General features: G+C 44.5%; 1 protein-coding gene across 2 annotated transcripts in view; it reads left to right on the top strand.

Moving 5' to 3' along the window:
* The window catches only part of LOC122929304 (beta-1,3-galactosyltransferase 2-like), a 43,885-nt gene extending 30,623 nt beyond the window's left edge, over positions 1–13,262 (top strand). Inside the window, exons 1-2 of one of the 2 annotated variants that reach the window (XM_044282824.1) lie at positions 9,208–9,328; positions 11,798–13,262. In XM_044282824.1, the coding sequence (XP_044138759.1) occupies positions 9,250–9,328; positions 11,798–12,837 (1,119 nt within the window). In that variant the 5' untranslated portion in view covers positions 9,208–9,249 and the 3' untranslated portion in view covers positions 12,838–13,262. Of the gene's footprint in view, positions 1–9,207; positions 9,329–11,797 lie in introns of those variants that run through there. The other variant, XM_044282823.1, reaches the window with a different exon arrangement.
* Positions 13,263–17,660: the final 4,398 nt, after the last annotated feature.

Raw genomic sequence — 17,660 nt, 5'->3', positions numbered from 1 at the left:
TGTCTCAGCCTCAAGTTATGCAGCAGTCTCTTATGCTGTTTGAAGACTCCGCTGGCAGGGTTTCCCAAGGGCATCCACCTAGCCCTTCCCCAGCGGTGAAAGACATAGAATGCACTGACGCACAACCACTTATGTTTCCTGATGATGAGGACATGGGAATACCACCTCAGCATGTCTCTGATGATGACGAAACACAGGTGCCAACTGCTGCGTCTTTCTGCAGTGTGCAGACTGAACAGGAGGTCAGGGATCAAGACTGGGTGGAAGACGATGCAGGGGACGATGAGGTCCTAGACCCCACATGGAATGAAGGTCGTGCCACTGACTTTCACAGTTCGGAGGAAGAGGCAGTGGTGAGACCGAGCCAACAGCGTAGCAAAAGAGGGAGCAGTGGGCAAAAGCAGAACACCCGCCGCCAAGAGACTCCGCCTGCTACTGACCGCCGCCATCTGGGACCGAGCACCCCAAAGGCAGCTTCAAGGAGTTCCCTGGCATGGCACTTCTTCAAACAATGTGCTGACGACAAGACCCGAGTGGTTTGCACGCTGTGCCATCAGAGCCTGAAGCGAGGCATTAACGTTCTGAACCTGAGCACAACCTGCATGACCAGGCACCTGCATGCAAAGCATGAACTGCAGTGGAGTAAACACCTTAAAACCAAGGAAGTCACTCAGGCTCCCCCTGCTACCTCTTCTGCTGCTGCCGCCTCGGCCTATTCTGCTGCTGCCGCCTCGGCCTCTTCCTCCGCCTCTGGAGGAACGTTGGCACCTGCCGCCCAGCAAACAGGGGATGTACCACCAACACCACCACCACCACCTCCGTCACCAAGCGTCTCAACCATGTCACACGCCAGCGTTCAGCTCTCCATCTCACAAACATTTGATAGAAAGCGTAAATTCCCACCTAGCCACCCTCGATCCCTGGCCCTGAATGCCAGCATTTCTAAACTACTGGCCTATGAAATGCTGTCATTTAGGCTGGTGGACACAGACAGCTTCAAACAGCTCATGTCGCTTGCTGTCCCACAGTATGTTGTTCCCAGCCGGCACTACTTCTCCAAGAGAGCCGTGCCTTCCCTGCACAACCAAGTATCCGATAAAATCAAGTGTGCACTGCGCAACGCCATCTGTAGCAAGGTCCACCTAACCACAGATACGTGGACCAGTAAGCACGGCCAGGGACGCTATATCTCCCTAACTGCACACTGGGTAAATGTAGTGGCAGCTGGGCCCCAGGCGGAGAGCTGTTTGGCGCACGTCCTTCCGCCGCCAAGGATCGCAGGGCAACATTCTTTGCCTCCTGTTGCCACCTCCTCCTTCTCGGCTTCCTCCTCCTCTTCTTCCACCTGCTCATCCAGTCAGCCACACACCTTCACCACCAACTTCAGCACAGCCCGGGGTAAACGTCAGCAGGCCATTCTGAAACTCATATGTTTGGGGGACAGGCCCCACACCGCACAGGAGTTGTGGCGGGGTATAGAACAACAGACCGACGAGTGGTTGCTGCCGGTGAGCCTCAAGCCCGGCCTGGTGGTGTGTGATAATGGGCGAAATCTCGTTGCAGCTCTGGGACTAGCCAATTTGACGCACATCCCTTGCTTGGCGCATGTGCTGAATTTGGTGGTGCAGAAGTTCATTCACAACTACCCCGACATGTCAGAGCTGCTGCATAAAGTGCGGGCCGTCTGTTCGCGCTTCCGGCGTTCACATCCTGCTGCTGCTCGCCTGTCTGCGCTACAGCGTAACTTCGGCCTTCCCGCTCACCGCCTCATATGCGACGTGCCCACCAGGTGGAACTCCACCTTGCACATGCTGGACAGACTGTGCGAGCAGCAGCAGGCCATAGTGGAGTTTCAGCTGCAGCACGCACGGGTCAGTCGCACTACAGAACAGCACCACTTCACCACCAATGACTGGGCCTCCATGCGAGACCTGTGTGCCCTGTTGCGCTGTTTCGAGTACTCCACCAACATGGCCAGTGGCGATGACACCGTTATCAGCGTTACAATACCACTTCTATGTCTCCTTGAGAAAACACTTAGGGCGATGATGGAACAGGAGGTGGCCCAGGAGGAGGAGGAGGAGGATGAGGAAGAGGGGTCATTTTTAGCACTTTCAGGCCAGTCTCTTCGAAGTGACTCAGAGGGAGGTTTTTTGCAACAGCAGAGGCCAGGTACAAATGTGGCCAGCCAGGGCCCACTACTGGAGGACGAGGAGGACGAGGATGAGGAGGAGGTGGAGGAGGATGAGGATGAAGCATGGTCACAGCGGGGTGGCACCCAACGCAGCTCGGGTCCATCACTGGTGCGTGGCTGGGGGGAAAGGCAGGACGATGACGATACGCCTCCCACAGAGGACAGCTTGTCCTTACCCCTGGGCAGCCTGGCACACATGAGCGACTACATGCTGCAGTGCCTGCGCAACGACAGCAGAGTTGCCCACATTTTAACCTGTGCGGACTACTGGGTTGCCACCCTGCTGGATCCACGCTACAAAGACAATGTGCCCACCTTACTTCCTGCACTGGAGCGTGATAGGAAGATGCGCGAGTACAAGCGCACGTTGGTAGACGCGCTACTGAGAGCATTCCCAAATGTCACAGGGGAACAAGTGGAAGCCCAAGGCCAAGGCAGAGGAGGAGCAAGAGGTCGCCAAGGCAGCTGTGTCACGGCCAGCTCCTCTGAGGGCAGGGTTAGCATGGCAGAGATGTGGAAAACTTTTGTCAACACGCCACAGCTAACTGCACCACCACCTGATACGCAACGTGTTAGCAGGAGGCAACATTTTACTAACATGGTGGAACAGTACGTGTGCACACCCCTCCACGTACTGACTGATGGTTCGGCCCCATTCAACTTCTGGGTCTCTAAATTGTCCACGTGGCCAGAGCTAGCCTTTTATGCCTTGGAGGTGCTGGCCTGCCCGGCAGCCAGCGTTTTGTCTGAACGTGTATTCAGCACGGCAGGGGGCGTCATTACAGACAAACGCAGCCGCCTGTCTACAGCCAATGTGGACAAGCTGACGTTCATAAAAATGAACCAGGCATGGATCCCACAGGACCTGTCCGTCCCTTGTCCAGATTAGACATTAACTACCTCCCCATAACCATATATTATTGGACTCCAGGGCACTTCCTCATTCAATCCTATTTTTATTTTCATTTTACCATTATATTGCGATGCTACCCAAAGTTGAATGAACCTCTCCTCTGCCTGTGTGCTAGGCCTAAATATATGCCAATGGACTGTTGCAGTGGTGGCTGACATGAAGCCTGATTCTCTGCTATGACATGCAGACTAATTCTCTGCTGACATGAAGCCAGATTGTCTGTTACGGGACCTCTCTCCTCTGCCTGGGTGCTGGGCCTAAATATATGCCAATGGACTGTTGCAGTGGTGGCTGACGTGAAGCCTCATTCTCTGCTATGACATGCAGACTGATTCTCTGCTGACATGAAGCCAGATTCTCTGTTACGGGACCTCTCTCCTCTGCCTGTGTGTGTGCTGGGCCTAAATATATGCCAATGGACTGTTGCAGTGGTGGCTGACGTGAAGCCTCATTCTCTGCTATGACATGCAGACTGATTCTCTGCTGACATGAAGCCAGATTCTCTGTTACGGGACCTCTCTCCTCTGCCTGTGTGTGTGCTGGGCCTAAATATATGCCAATGGACTGTTGCAGTGGTGGCTGACGTGAAGCCTCATTCTCTGCTATGACATGCAGACTAATTCTCTGCTGACATGAAGACAGATTCTCTGTTACGGGACCTCCCTCCTCTGCCTGGGTGCTGGGCCTAAATATATGCCAATGGACTGTTGCAGTGGTGGCTGACGTGAAGCCTCATTCTCTGCTATGACATGCAGACTAATTCTCTGCTGACATGAAGACAGATTCTCTGTTACGGGACCTCTCTCCTCTGCCTGGGTGCCGGGGCCTAAATATCTGAGAATGGACTGTTCCAGTGGTGGGTGACGGGAAGCCAGATTCTCTGCTATGGAACCTCTCTCCAATTGATTTTGGTTAATTTTTATTTATTTAATTTTTATTTTAATTCATTTCCCTATCCACATTTGTTTGCAGGGGATTTACCTACATGTTGCTGCCTTTTGCAGCCCTCTAGCTCTTTCCTGGGCTGTTTTACAGCCTTTTTAGTGCCGAAAAGTTCGGGTCCCCATTGACTTCAATGGGGTTCGGGTTCGGGACGAAGTTCGGATCGGGTTCGGATCCCGAACCCGAACATTTCCGGGATGTTCGGCCGAACTTCTCGAACCCGAACATCCAGGTGTTCGCTCAACTCTATCCATGACCTCGGTCAACCTTATTTGCTCTGTGACGGTGATAGGGTGGGATAAGGGATAATAAAACTCGCCCTGTCTCAGGGAAGAAGGGGAAATGTCATTTGAAATTAATTTTTACAGGAATAGAAGGATTTATGCCTCTGGTTTTCTGGTTTTACAATGGTTAACACTCATCTTCTATTGAATGCTATTATATTTACGGCTGGCTAGGTATGATTACCTCTTTATTCTAAAACAATGTACATCTGCCAGATTGTAGCCTGCGGCACTTTGCACAACTCTGCCTACTTTGTATTCATTATGAGCAGATTTTGTATTCTACACAGGACAGATCGCTTACCAAACATGCAGCAGGTGTCCTGTACAATTCACCCCCTCAGCAAAGCTTTGATCACATGTCTGTTGCATTTGTGTCAATCAAATGGTTAAATTATTCCCGCATCTTCAGTCCTTCTATATAAGAATACTAAAATAACTTTTAAATTATGATTACAATAATTAGATCTCATTTTGGACCATTTTTGTATTTATTCAGCCTATGGGAAACATAAAACCTTATTAACACAGCTACATCGAGTGTTAGCTGGGCCACTGTAAGAATTATTCCTTCATAAAACACCTTTATCCAAAATTAACCAGGAATAATTTTCAATTACAATGTAGGTATATAATTTTTACTATAGGTAGGTGTAGACAGTGATGGATTAGAGCTTGTCGGGACACAAGCACATTATTCTGAGGGCCCACCTTTTATCCATGTACAACATGTGCACGCCCGCTTATAAGCACAGGCCCTATCATATACACCATCAAGTAGGTTATTTGTGAATTAAGATAAACCTATCATGATCAATGGCTGCACACTCTCCCCGGTCAACCAGGTCCGCTGCCTTGGAGTGACCTTGGATTCTGCCCTCTCCTTCCAACCACACATCCAAGCCCTTTCCACCACCTGCCGCCTCCAACTCAAAAACATCTCCCGCATCCGCGCTTTCCTCAACTTTGAATCTGCAAAAATGCTTGTACATGCCCTCATCATCTCCCGCCTAGACTACTGCAACACTCTCCTCTGTTGCCTTTCATCTAGCACTCTCGCACCCCTCCAATCTATCCTCCACTCTACTGCCCGACTAATCCACCTCTCACCCTGTTACTCCTCTGCCTCTCCCCTCTGCCAATCCCTTCAGTGGCTCCCCATTGCCAGCGAATTCAGTTCAAAATACTAACAAATACATACAAGGCTGTCCACAACCTGTCCCCTCTCTACATCTCTGAGCTACTTTCCCGATACATCCCCACACACAATCTCTCTGATCCTCACAAGACCTCCTTCTCTCCTTTCCTCTTATCACCTCTTCCCACAACCGCCTCCAAGATTTCTCCAGTGCATCTCTGGAACTCGCTACCCCAACATATCAGACTCTCACCTACAGTGAAATGCTTTAAAAGAAACCTAAAAACCCACCTCTTCAGACAAGCCTACAACCAGTGACCCTGCTGCCTCTATACCGCCATGACCCGCTTCACCCTCACCTATTGTGTCCTTCTCCCATACCATGTAGATTGTAAGCCCTCACGGGCAGGCCCCTCTCTCCTCCTGTACCAGTCTGTAACTCGTTTTGTTTATGCTTAGTGCAATATCTGTATTATGTTTGTGCACCGCTTATCATATGTACAGCGCTATGGAATGAATGGCGCTTTAATAATAAATAATAATAATTAAAATGATATAGTGGCTCACCCGTCTCAAGTTCTCCATATAGGTGCACTGTTATAGGCCTACCCCACAGCCTTTTAGTTCTATGCTTGGAAATATTAACAGGCACTCAATCATCTGGAACTGCCCTGAAAATTCATACTTTAATATACCCCATACATAAAACAAACAATAACAATATAAAAATCAATAAAAAAAAAAAATACTGTTAGAGTACAATATAAGCAGCAATCATAGCCAAAAAAGAAATGCGTATTGTATGCATGAGTACATGACCGAAAATATATCTGACTAGAGATACAGTATCTGATTTGAGATAAAAATGCAAAAATATAAAAAATATAAATATGAAGATCACAAACATGTTTTCCAAAGGAAATCTCTGATGCGATTAGTCCAAATATTCAATGAATAATGATGTTATTCAATCCAAAGAATTGTTAATGGTATTACTTGATTCAAATAATTAGTTGATTATTGTCCATAATTCATGATTGTATTAAATTAAAATAATGTAATCATGTAAATATCTCATCCATCTAACATCATGGTTAGAATTTTCCCCGGGTTAAATCTCATTTATAAAGTATCAATGCATATATGTATACACTGCCACCTGGATTTAACGAAGCAAATAGTTCTGAGCCTCCTATTGGATAATTACTGCATGGGCGATTATCTTTCAGCTGGCAACAAGTTATTTAACCCCAACTGGTGCAATGAGTTGCTTCTCATTTCTTAAACAACCATGTCGAAAGACACATCTCGTGGTCATGGAAAAGATGTTAGTCTGTTTGAGAAGGGTCAAATCATTGGCATGCATCAAGCAGAGAAAACATCTAAGGAGATTGCAGAAACTACTAAAATTGGACCCATCGTATTCGAGGAAGAAATGTGGTGGGAAAATCCTGAATGATCGTGATCGGCGATCACTTAACTGTTTGGTGAAATCAAATTGAAGAAAAACAACAGTAGAACTCAGGGCTATGTTCAATAGTGAAAGTAAGAGCATTTCCACACGTACAATGCGAAGTAAACTCAAGGGATTGGGACTGAACAGCTGTGTAGCCGTAAGAAAACCACTGATCAGTGAGGCAAACCAGAAAAAAAGGCTTCAATTTGCTAGGGAGCATAACGATTGGACTCTGGAGCAATGGAAGAAGGTGATGAGGTCTGATGAGTCCAGATTTACCCTGTTCCAGAGTGATGGGCGCATCAGGGTAAGAAGAGAGGCAGATGAAGTGATGCACCCATCATGCCTAGTGCCTACTGTACCAGCCTGTGGGGGCAATGCTATGATCTGGGGTTGCTGCAGTTGGTCAGGTCTAGGTTCAGCAACAGTATGTGCTCCAAGAATGAGGTCAGCTGACTACCTGAACATACTGAATGACCAGGATATTCCATCAATGGATTTTTTCTTCCCTGATGGCACGGGCATATTCCAAGATGACAATGCCAGGATTCATCGGGCTCAAATTGTCAGGGAGCATGAGACATCACTTTCACACATGGATTGGCCACCACAGAGTCCAGACCTTAACCCCATTGAGAATCTTTGGGATGTGCTGGAGAAGGCTTTGCGCAGCAGTCAGACTCTACCATCATCAATGCAAGATCTTGGTGAAAAATGTATGCAACACTGGATGGAAATAAATCTTGTGACATTGCAGAAGCTTATCGAAACAATGCCACAGCGAATGCGTGCCGTAATCAAAGCTAAAGGCGGTCCAACGACATATTGTGACTTTTTTTGGGGCAGGCAGTGTATAGATATATTAATGAAATTTGTCTGTCTAATAATAATAAAAAAAAATCATTTAAAAAAATGCAATAAAAAAAAACCCGCATGAAAACAAAAATGCAGGTGCGTTTTTTTTATGTGATGCGTTATTAAAATATACACTGATTTGGAAGATTACTCAGTAATAGAGAAATTAATTATATACTGTTGAAAATATATTTCCAAACTTTAGGATACGCCATGTGTGTATTGTTGTTATTATTGTTGGCTTGTTACAATGTTAATTTTACAAGGTTTATTTGGACCCCACACTAACAAGGGATTTAAAATCCACTCCACGTTTTCCATAGAATTTTATATAGAAGGTCCACCCTATACAATGGCAAAGCTTAAATAGCAGAAATAGTGGATCACACCTAGAACCACCGAGGAAGGAGCCGGGAGCTCCGAAACGCGTTTGGTAGAACTGTGTGATCCAGGAGGATACCCCCTCGTCCCTCAAGACACTACAGTCGAGATATTAAGTGTAGACTGGAATCGCATGACACAGCGCCCAATACACTGCAACAGACAGGGCGCTGTGTCAAATGAGTGATCATACCAACACGTGGGACGCCAAACGGAAATGAACTACACTACTTGACTTACGGGGAACCAGGAGACTTAGCAGGAGGCAGACTTCACTGCCTATACACGGTTGCTCCTGGGAAGACATCTAAGTGGTAATGTAGAGCTGCCAGCAGCAAAAGACAGTTTGCATTAATACATATACGCATTGATACTGTATAGATGAGATCTAACCCGGGGAAAATTCTATCCATGATGTTAGATGGATGAGATATTTACATGACCTTGAATAGGGGACTAACGACTGCTTGATACTATCACAATTATGAACACGGATTCCTGAATTAAGAATACAATTAATATCTGGATTAACAACAGTGATTATTTAATATTATTTTAATTTAATACAATCATGAACAGTGATCATTGGATGAATTAGGAATAACAGCTCATGAGTCATTTGGATTAAATGTTACCATCAACATCGTTATTCTAAAGTAAACCTATGTAATCATGAACAGTGATCATTGGATGAATTATGGACAATAATCAACTAATTATTTGAACTAATCACCATCAGGGATTTCCTTTGGGAAATATGTTTTTTATTTTTTATTTTAATATTTTTTATACTTTTAATCATTGGTCTATACAATTATATATATATATATATATATATATATATATATATATATATATTCGATCATGTACTGATGGATACAATACACATTTATTTTTTGGCTATGATTGCTGCTCACATTGTACTCTTTTTTATATTGTTATCATTATTGTGACTGGTTTCTCCTATAGGGTTGTAGCAGAGTCAGACTGGGGTTCTTTGTGCCCACCAGAGGAAATTATTCTCAGGCCCATCCACTGTATCATCAATAAGGTCTGATAGTTTTTAAATCAAAGAAATAGACTCTTATGGCAAGTGATTATCTTCTGGTGCCCACTATTAAATCAGAACCAGAGCCCATTGGTGGATCCTCTGTTACTCTAGTGGGTAAGTCCAAGCCTGGTTGTATGGCATTCTTTAATATAAAGTTGTCCCCAGACATTATACTTTCACTCAGCTTTAAGTTTTCATGAATAGTAGTACCAACCAGGAATGTCAATGACCTATCTGCTCCGTATATTAAAATATGGGCATTAGGATAGTCTAATGGCAGCCTAACCTTAGAAACTAAAGGTAGCCCACTTCAGTGAATGGTTGGAAACATGACCCTCAAAACTTGGATTTCTCAGGGGTTTCCACGGTTCATTTACGCTGGGTTCACACCTGAGCGTTTTACAGCGCGTTCAAACGCGCTGTAAAACGCTCAACACATGAAAACCAATGCTTCCATATGGCCCTGGTTCACACTTGAGCGTTTTACAGCGCGTTTGAATGCGCTGAAAAACGCCCTACGCTCAAAAAAGTTATTGAGCTTCTTTGGGGCGTTTAGTCGCGCGTTCCCGTACATAGACTTTCGGAAACGCGCGACAATGGGCGTTCGCTTGTCTCTGTATGCGCGATTGTAAACGCCGGTACAATCGTGCATACAGAGCGCTCCTTTCAGAACGCTCAGGTGTGAACCCAGGGTTAGGATCTTGGTACTTTGTTAGTCTCATCACTTTAATTTGAGTTGATTGTCCAGTAGCTAGTAGCAGGATAGTGTCTAAAGAAACCAGGTCGGGAAAGGTGTAAGTAGTCACCAGTAACAAGGGGAGGTCTCATAATCAGCAAACACAGTTAAAACTGTACGGACCAATATAGACCCAAAATGAGACAAGCAGAATGGTGGTCACAAGACAAGACAAGTTCAGAGCATGCAATAGTCAGAAGCTGAAGATCATGGAAAGTTGATAACCATGGAGGGTTGCTAGAGTTGGCCTTAGGTCAGGCATCCTCAAACTGCGGCCCTCCAGCTGTTGTAAAACTACAACTCCCACAATGCCCTGCTATAGGCTGATACCTGTAGGCTGTTCGGGTATGCTGGGAGTTGTAGTTTTGCAACAGCTGGAGGGCCGCAGTTTGAGGATGCCTGCCTTAGGTTATATGATGCCTTGTGCAGTACCTTCTGTTGATGCCCCCTTATAGTGTAACAAATAGTTCCCAAATAATGCAGTGATACCATCTACAATTTCTTAAACTACACTGCTCCCTGAAGAAACTACTGAGCAATGTAGCTGGATCCAGTGCAGCTGCCTTTCCATTGGTCGAGACAGGTCAGAATGAAAGATATGGGAGCCCAAGCTATCAGGGCCAATGGCACCCTCTTCAGTAGTGAAAAATAAGATACCCTAAGGCCTCTTTCACACGGGCGTCATGTTTTTTGCCCGGATAAGAGGCGGGTGCGTTGCGGGAAAATGCGCAATTTTTCCGCGCGAGTGCAAAACATTGTCATGCGTTTTGCACTCGCGTGAGAAAAATCACGCATGTTTGGTACCCAAACCCGAACTTCTTCACAGAAGTTCGGGCTTGGGATTGATGTTCTGAAGATTGTATTATTTTCCCTTATAACATGGTTATAAGGGAAAATAATAGCATTCTGACTACAGAATACATAGTATAATAGTGCTGGAAGGGTTAAAAAAATAAAAAAGTTAACTCACCTTATCCTCTTGTTCGCGTAGTTCGTTCCCGGTCTGTTCTTTGCTAGCTGTGTGCTTGGGCTAAAGGACCTGTGGTGATGTCAGATCACATGCTCCATCACCATGGAGCGGGAACGAACTACGCGAACAAGAGGATAAGGTGAGTTAACTTTTTTATTTTTTTAACCCCTCCAGCACTATTATACTATGTATTCTGTAGTCAGAATGCTATTATTTTCCCTTATAACCATGTTATAAGGGAAAATAATACAGTGAATAGACTGTCACCTAGAACCCATGCGTGAAAATCGCACTTGCTTGCAACCCCACGCAACCCCATTCACTTCTATGGGGCCTGCGTTGCATGGATTATCGCACCGCAACGCACAAAGAGGAGCATGCTGCGATTTTCACGCAATGCATAAGTGATGCGTGAAAATCACCGCTCATGTGAACAGCCCCATAGAAATGAATAGGTCAGGATTCAGTGCGGGTGCAATGCGTTCAACTCACGCATCGCACCCGCGCGGAATACTCGCTCGTGTGAAAGGGGCCTAACACATACCCATAAAGGTAAAAGTCCAGTCAGTGTCCAAAAAGGGGGACCATCAAACAAAGATCTAAAGCTAACTATAGGGTTGTCAAACGAATGGTCTTAAATAGTGCTCCCGCTAGTATAATTGGTGGAACACCAGTGTTTACCACTCCAGGTCAGAGCTGAGTGGTGTCCTGGAATTGACATCCTTGGATGAACTGCGTTCTGATTTGAAACATTTAATCTATGCATATCTTATGTGATTTGTGATGGGGCTTTGATAGCCACAACCAAGCAAGTAGGTGAACATAAGTAAATACATGTCCAAGATTTACAATTATGTTATGTCTTTGTGTTTTCTAGGAGGCATCATGATAAGAAGACTAAACACTTGGAGACTCTTTAAATCAGGTGTCATATCTTTCATATGTTTCACATTGTTTTACATGTTTGATGGACTCAACATCATGTTGGACACATGGATGCAGTTCCAACATCATGTCCATCTCCATTCCTTCACAAGTCATATCATTATCCTGACCTCTTCACCCTCTGCCACAAATCACTCGCAAGTTTATCCTTATCCACATCCTTACAGGTTTCTAATTAACCAACCCAGAAAATGTCTGACACGGAATCCATTCCTACTTCTCCTGGTGATCGGAGAAAGTCAGGATGTGAAAGCTAGAGACACCATACGGATGACTTGGGGAAATGTAAGCAACTATAGAGATGTGGACGTTATGATGCTCTTCTTGGTTGGCAAATCTCCTGTTATGACTGGGGCCATACAGAGGCTCCTTGAAGAGGAAAGTACCATTTATGAGGACATTGTTCAGCAGGACTTCCTGGATACCTATCAAAATCTAACTCTGAAAACTTTAATGGGTATGGAGTGGGTGACAGATTTTTGCCCTAATGTCTTCTATGTGATGAAGGTGGACAATGATGTCTTTCTCAATGTCAACTATTTGGTCCACCAACTTCTCCATCCAGATCTTCCGCCTCGTACTAATTATCTAACTGGGTTCATTGTACGCCATGCAGAACCTGTACGGAACAAAGAAAGCAAATGGTACATATCTGAGGAAGTTTACCCTGGGGACACATACCCACCATACCCTTTAGGTGCAGCATACGTGTTCTCAGGAGATATGGCCCAAAAGATCTACAAAGTAGCTCAAGAAATCAGAGTCTTTGGCATCGAAGATGCTTTTATTGGCATTTGTTTGTACAAACTGAATATTTTACCTACAAACACACCAAGAAATATGTTTAATGGTCGCAAGATCGATTATCATCCCTATACGTTTTGTAATCTGGTCACGGTTCACAATTATAAGGATAATGACTTGATACAAGTTTGGCAACAGTTGTGGAGAAATGGGGTGTTTGTGTGTTAATCTAGAGAGAACACATAGGTTGTAATTGTCTCCATAAGGGATACGCATGATTGGTAGGTGTGGGCTGAACAGATTATTTGGCTTGGCTGCATGGGCATGATGCTTTTATACAGAGACAAAAGCAGCTATTATACCTCCATGATGCCAAGTATCCCAAAGAACTGAGCACATGATAACCTTTCCGAACTTTGTTTTAGATCCATTCTTGGTGGATCCAGATGCATAGACATCGGTAAACAAGAATGTAAAAAAAAAAACAATGTCCCCCCTCCCACAATCCTGTGCTCCAACCTTAAGGAACATAGCACTTCGGGACTTCAGGGAACCTCAAGTGCCAGCTAAAATTTGAATAGGTTGGCATCCTTGAAGAACTTCATATAAATACCATGTCGTATGCTCAAAATGTTGAATAAGTTTAGATTTGAAGGAAGTGGAAAGAGTATTCATAAATAAAGACCATTTTTTAAAAAATCGTTGGGTCATTTTTTCCCTATCTGATAAAGTAAAAATCCAGTCCATATTAAACAGGAAGGTTAGTTTGGCTTGAATAAAAGTGATAGAGGGTATTTCTGGGTTTAGCCATCGATGTAGAAGACTTTTTCTAGTAGCAGCCGCCCAAATGTGTAATAAAGTTATATTGTAAGTTGCTAATATGTGGGATCGCACTTGCTCCCATAAATCTTGAACATATGTGCAGCCCCACAGATGATGGTATAGATCTGTATCGAGCATATTACATTTAGAGCAAGAATAGGTACAATCAGGAGACATATATCATCAAAGCCATATCCGTATAGCTGCTGACTGGAGAATGTTTGAGTATTTTCAATGTGGCTTCTAGTAATAACATAGTACATAACAAAGTAACATAAGGCTGAAAAAATACATTTGTCCATCCAGTTCGGCCTGTCATCCTGCAAGCTGATCCAGAGGAAGGCAAAAAAAAAGCCAATTTTCCCCACTTAAGGGGAATAAAAAATTCCTTCCCGACTCCAATCAGACAATCAGAATAACTCCCTGGATCAGCGACCCCTCTCTAGTAGCTATAGCCTGTAATATTATTACGCTCCAGAAATACATCCAGGCCCCTCTTGAATTCCTTTATTGTACTCACCATCACCACCTCCTCAGGCAGAGAGTTCCATAGTCTCACTGCTCTTACCGTAAAGAATCCTCTTCTATGTTTGTGTACAAACCTTCTTTCCTCCAGACGCAGAGGATGTCCCCTCGTCACAGTCCTGGGGATAAATAGATGATGGGAGAGATCTCTGTACTGACCCCTGATATATTTATACATAGTTATTAGATCTCCCCTCAGTCGTCTTTTTTCTAAAGTGAATAACCCTAATTTTGATAATCTTTCAGGGTACTGTAGTTGCCCCATTCCAGTTATTACTTTAGTTGCCCTCCTCTGGACCATCTCCAGCTCTGCTATGTCTGCCTCGTTCACAGGAGCCCAGAACTGTACACAGTACTCCATGTGTGGTCTGACTAGTGATTTGTAAAGTGGTAGGACTATGTTCTTATCACGGGAATCTATGCCCCTTCTGATGCAACCCATTATCTTATTGGCCTTGGCAGCAACTGCCTGACACTGGTTTTTGCAGCTTAGTTTGCTGTTTATTAAAATTCCTAGATCTTTTTCCATGTCAGTGTTACCGAGTGTTTTACCATTTAGTATGTACGGGTGACTTGCATTATTCCTTCCCATGTGCATAACTTTACATTTGTCAGTGTTAAACCTCATCTGCCACTTATCTGCCCAAGCCTCCAATCTATCCAGATCCCTCTGTAGTAGTATACTGTCCTCTTCAGTGTTAATTACTTTACGCAGTTTAGTGTCATCTGCGAAAATTGATATTTTACTATGCAAGCCTTCTACAAGATCATTAATAAATATATTGAAGAGAGTAGGGCCCAATACTGACCCCTGAGGTACCCCACTAGTGACAGTGACCCAATCTGAGTGTGTACTGTTAATAACCACCCTCTGTTTTCTATCATTGAGCCAGTTACTTACCCACTTACATAGTGTCATCTGCGAAATGTGTTGACTTCCAGATTTGGAAAGACTTTGATCCATTTCCTCGGACCCGTGGTGACTACATCCCAATCTATAAGTGGTCTGATGAATCCGTAGATAGTACTAGTGGATGAAAATCTGAGTTCAGAATCTTTTAAGAAATATGTTTATGCATGCCCATCCCGAGTCTCCTGGAATATTGTTCGTACAATGTTGTACAAAACTACAGGCTTGTAGATATATAAATTGATTATGAATAAGTGCCGGGAATCGTTGGGAGGCTTCTGTAAAAGAAAGAACAGAGTGACCGGAATCTAACATATCAAGAATCCAAATACATCCTTGTGATGCTCGGGTGGTATATATCCTGGGCGGTTTGCCCCCCAGAAACCCCGGGTGACCCAAAAAGGGCTGAAAAAAAGTGTGTGCGCCATCTAGGTTACTGAGCTTCCTTACTTTAGGCCAGGCCTGAATAGTATTTCATAGAACAGGAAATTCTCTTATGTTAGGGGGAAGTGTTGTTTTAGGTAAATGCAAGAATGCCAGAAGGGAAATGTGAGGGAAAAATAGTTTTTCCATATTCACATTAGCAAAAGGTTTTATCTCGCATCCAATCAATAATATATCGAACATTGGCAGCCAAGTTATATAGTGAAATGTCAGGGAAGATAAAGGGATACTGTCATCAGATTTAACCCCTCTAACCTAAACATATGCTCATGTCCAGACTAATAAGAAGAATCCTAAGCTGGCCTTATTAAATCTCACTGTGGCTCTATTTGCCCAAAAAACAGTTTTTTATAACCTGTCAATCACTTACTTAAGGTGCCCATGGGGAAGGTCCGTTAATAGAGGGTGCCCGGCCACACCCCTCGCTGCCCGGTGCCCAGCGCCGCTTTCCCTGTCTTCAGTGCCGCCTTCTACAGCTCAGCACCGCCTGCACAATTCTCCCCGTCCCTCTGTCAGATCCCGCGCCTGCGCACTAGGCTCAGTCATATCAGAATTGAGCTAAGTGCGCATCAGGTCGGCGCATGCGCACTTTGCTCAACAAAGCCGCTGCCAGGAGTCCGCACGGGCGCATCAGGCTGAGCCTAGTGCGCAGGCGCGGGATCTGGCAGAGGGACTTGGAGGATTGCGGAGGCGGCGCTGAGTTGTAGAAGGCGGCGCTGAAGACAGGGAAGGTGGCGCTGGGCATCGGACGGTGAAGGGTGCGGCCGGGCAGCCTGTATTAACGGACCTCCCCTTGGGCACCTTAAGTAAGTGATTGACAGGTTATGTTTTTTGGGCAAATAGAGCCACAGTGAGGTTTAATAAGGCCAGCTTAGGATTCTTCTTATTAGTCTGGACATGAGCATATGTTTAGATTAGAGGGGTTAAATCTGATGACAGAATCCCTTTAAGACCCCCAATACTGGCGGTTTCTGTAATTTATAGAGGCTAATACGACTCCTCCATGAGGAGCTCCAAATAAATCTCCTAAAAGTTCTCTGAAGAAGTTTAATGTCCGATGAGTGGAGCAGTAGAGGGAGAGTTTACATTAGGGTACTTTCACACTAGCGTTGTTAGAATCCGGCAGGCAGTTCTGTATGCAAACTGATAGCTTTTTTTTTCCGGATACGGACCCGGTATACTTATTCATTGAAATACCGGATATGTCTTTCTGGTATCATCCAGAATAACTGATTCGGTATTAAAAAAATTTCAAAGCTAGAAAGAACTGCACATGCACAGACTGGAAAACCGGATCCGGACATTTCTAGAACACTTGGTTGGTACCGGATCCGGAATTAATACATTTCAATGGAAATTAATACATTTCAATGGAAATTAATACATTTCAATGGAAATTAATGCAGGATACAGAAAGTGTGGTAGTGTTCCGGTATTTTGTCCGGTCAAATTCCGTACAAGGGACGGAATGGAAGACATCCTGATGCATACTGAACGGATTGCTTTCCATTCATAATGCATTGGGACAAAACTGATTAGTTTTTTTCCGGTATTGAGACCCTTTACCGGATTTCAATACCGGAAAAGAATAATTTAGTGAAGGCCACCATTTTAAGGAGGTGACAATGGCCAGAAATGGACAATCTAAAATGTTGCCAGGATTGGGTTAAAGAAATGATTGAGGCAATGAGGGGACGGTAGTTCAGCTTATACAGTTGGGCCGGTCGGCTGTCAATTTAACCCCAAGGTAAGTAATGGATTCGGGATGCCATTGAAATGGGAATGAGGTACCCCAGTGGTTTCTGGCTGTGGGAAAAATAAGAAGCACCTCTGATTTATGGAAATTGACCTTAAATCCGGAGAAAACGCCAAATGATGCAAATGGAATAGCTGACAGCCCCAGTTCCATGTTCTGGACCTTTGTGCACCAGGGCGCTGATCCGGCGCTGCACCCTGAATATTGGTCACAATAAAATTGAATGTTTGGTTATAACTTGTATATTCCCAGGTTACAATACTATCCTAAAAAATTGCTAATTTTAAATAAATCTGGTAAAAAGTAGTCAATAGACATGAAACCGCTCACTCAACATACACTCAACTCAACATACACACTGTGATTCACCTATATTTGAAACACTTGACTGCATTCTTCCAGAAACAGTGCCACTCTTATATTTTGGCTCTATCTGGTATTGCAGCCCAGCAGTTTCACTCAAAGAGGTTTCCTGGGACCCAGCGGTTCCACAGTTGTGTGGAACGACTGCTCGGGAACCTGGTCACGGGATGCACCTCTTTTTAGAATCCCGCATCCACTGAAGTCACATCCTTTACCAGGTATCTGGTCAGG

Source organism: Bufo gargarizans, chromosome 2, assembly GCF_014858855.1.
Source record: "Bufo gargarizans isolate SCDJY-AF-19 chromosome 2, ASM1485885v1, whole genome shotgun sequence".
NCBI lineage: Eukaryota > Metazoa > Chordata > Amphibia > Anura > Bufonidae > Bufo > Bufo gargarizans.
The sequence above is the reverse complement of the archived record's forward strand: the minus strand, read 5'-3'. Positions and strand labels throughout refer to the sequence as shown.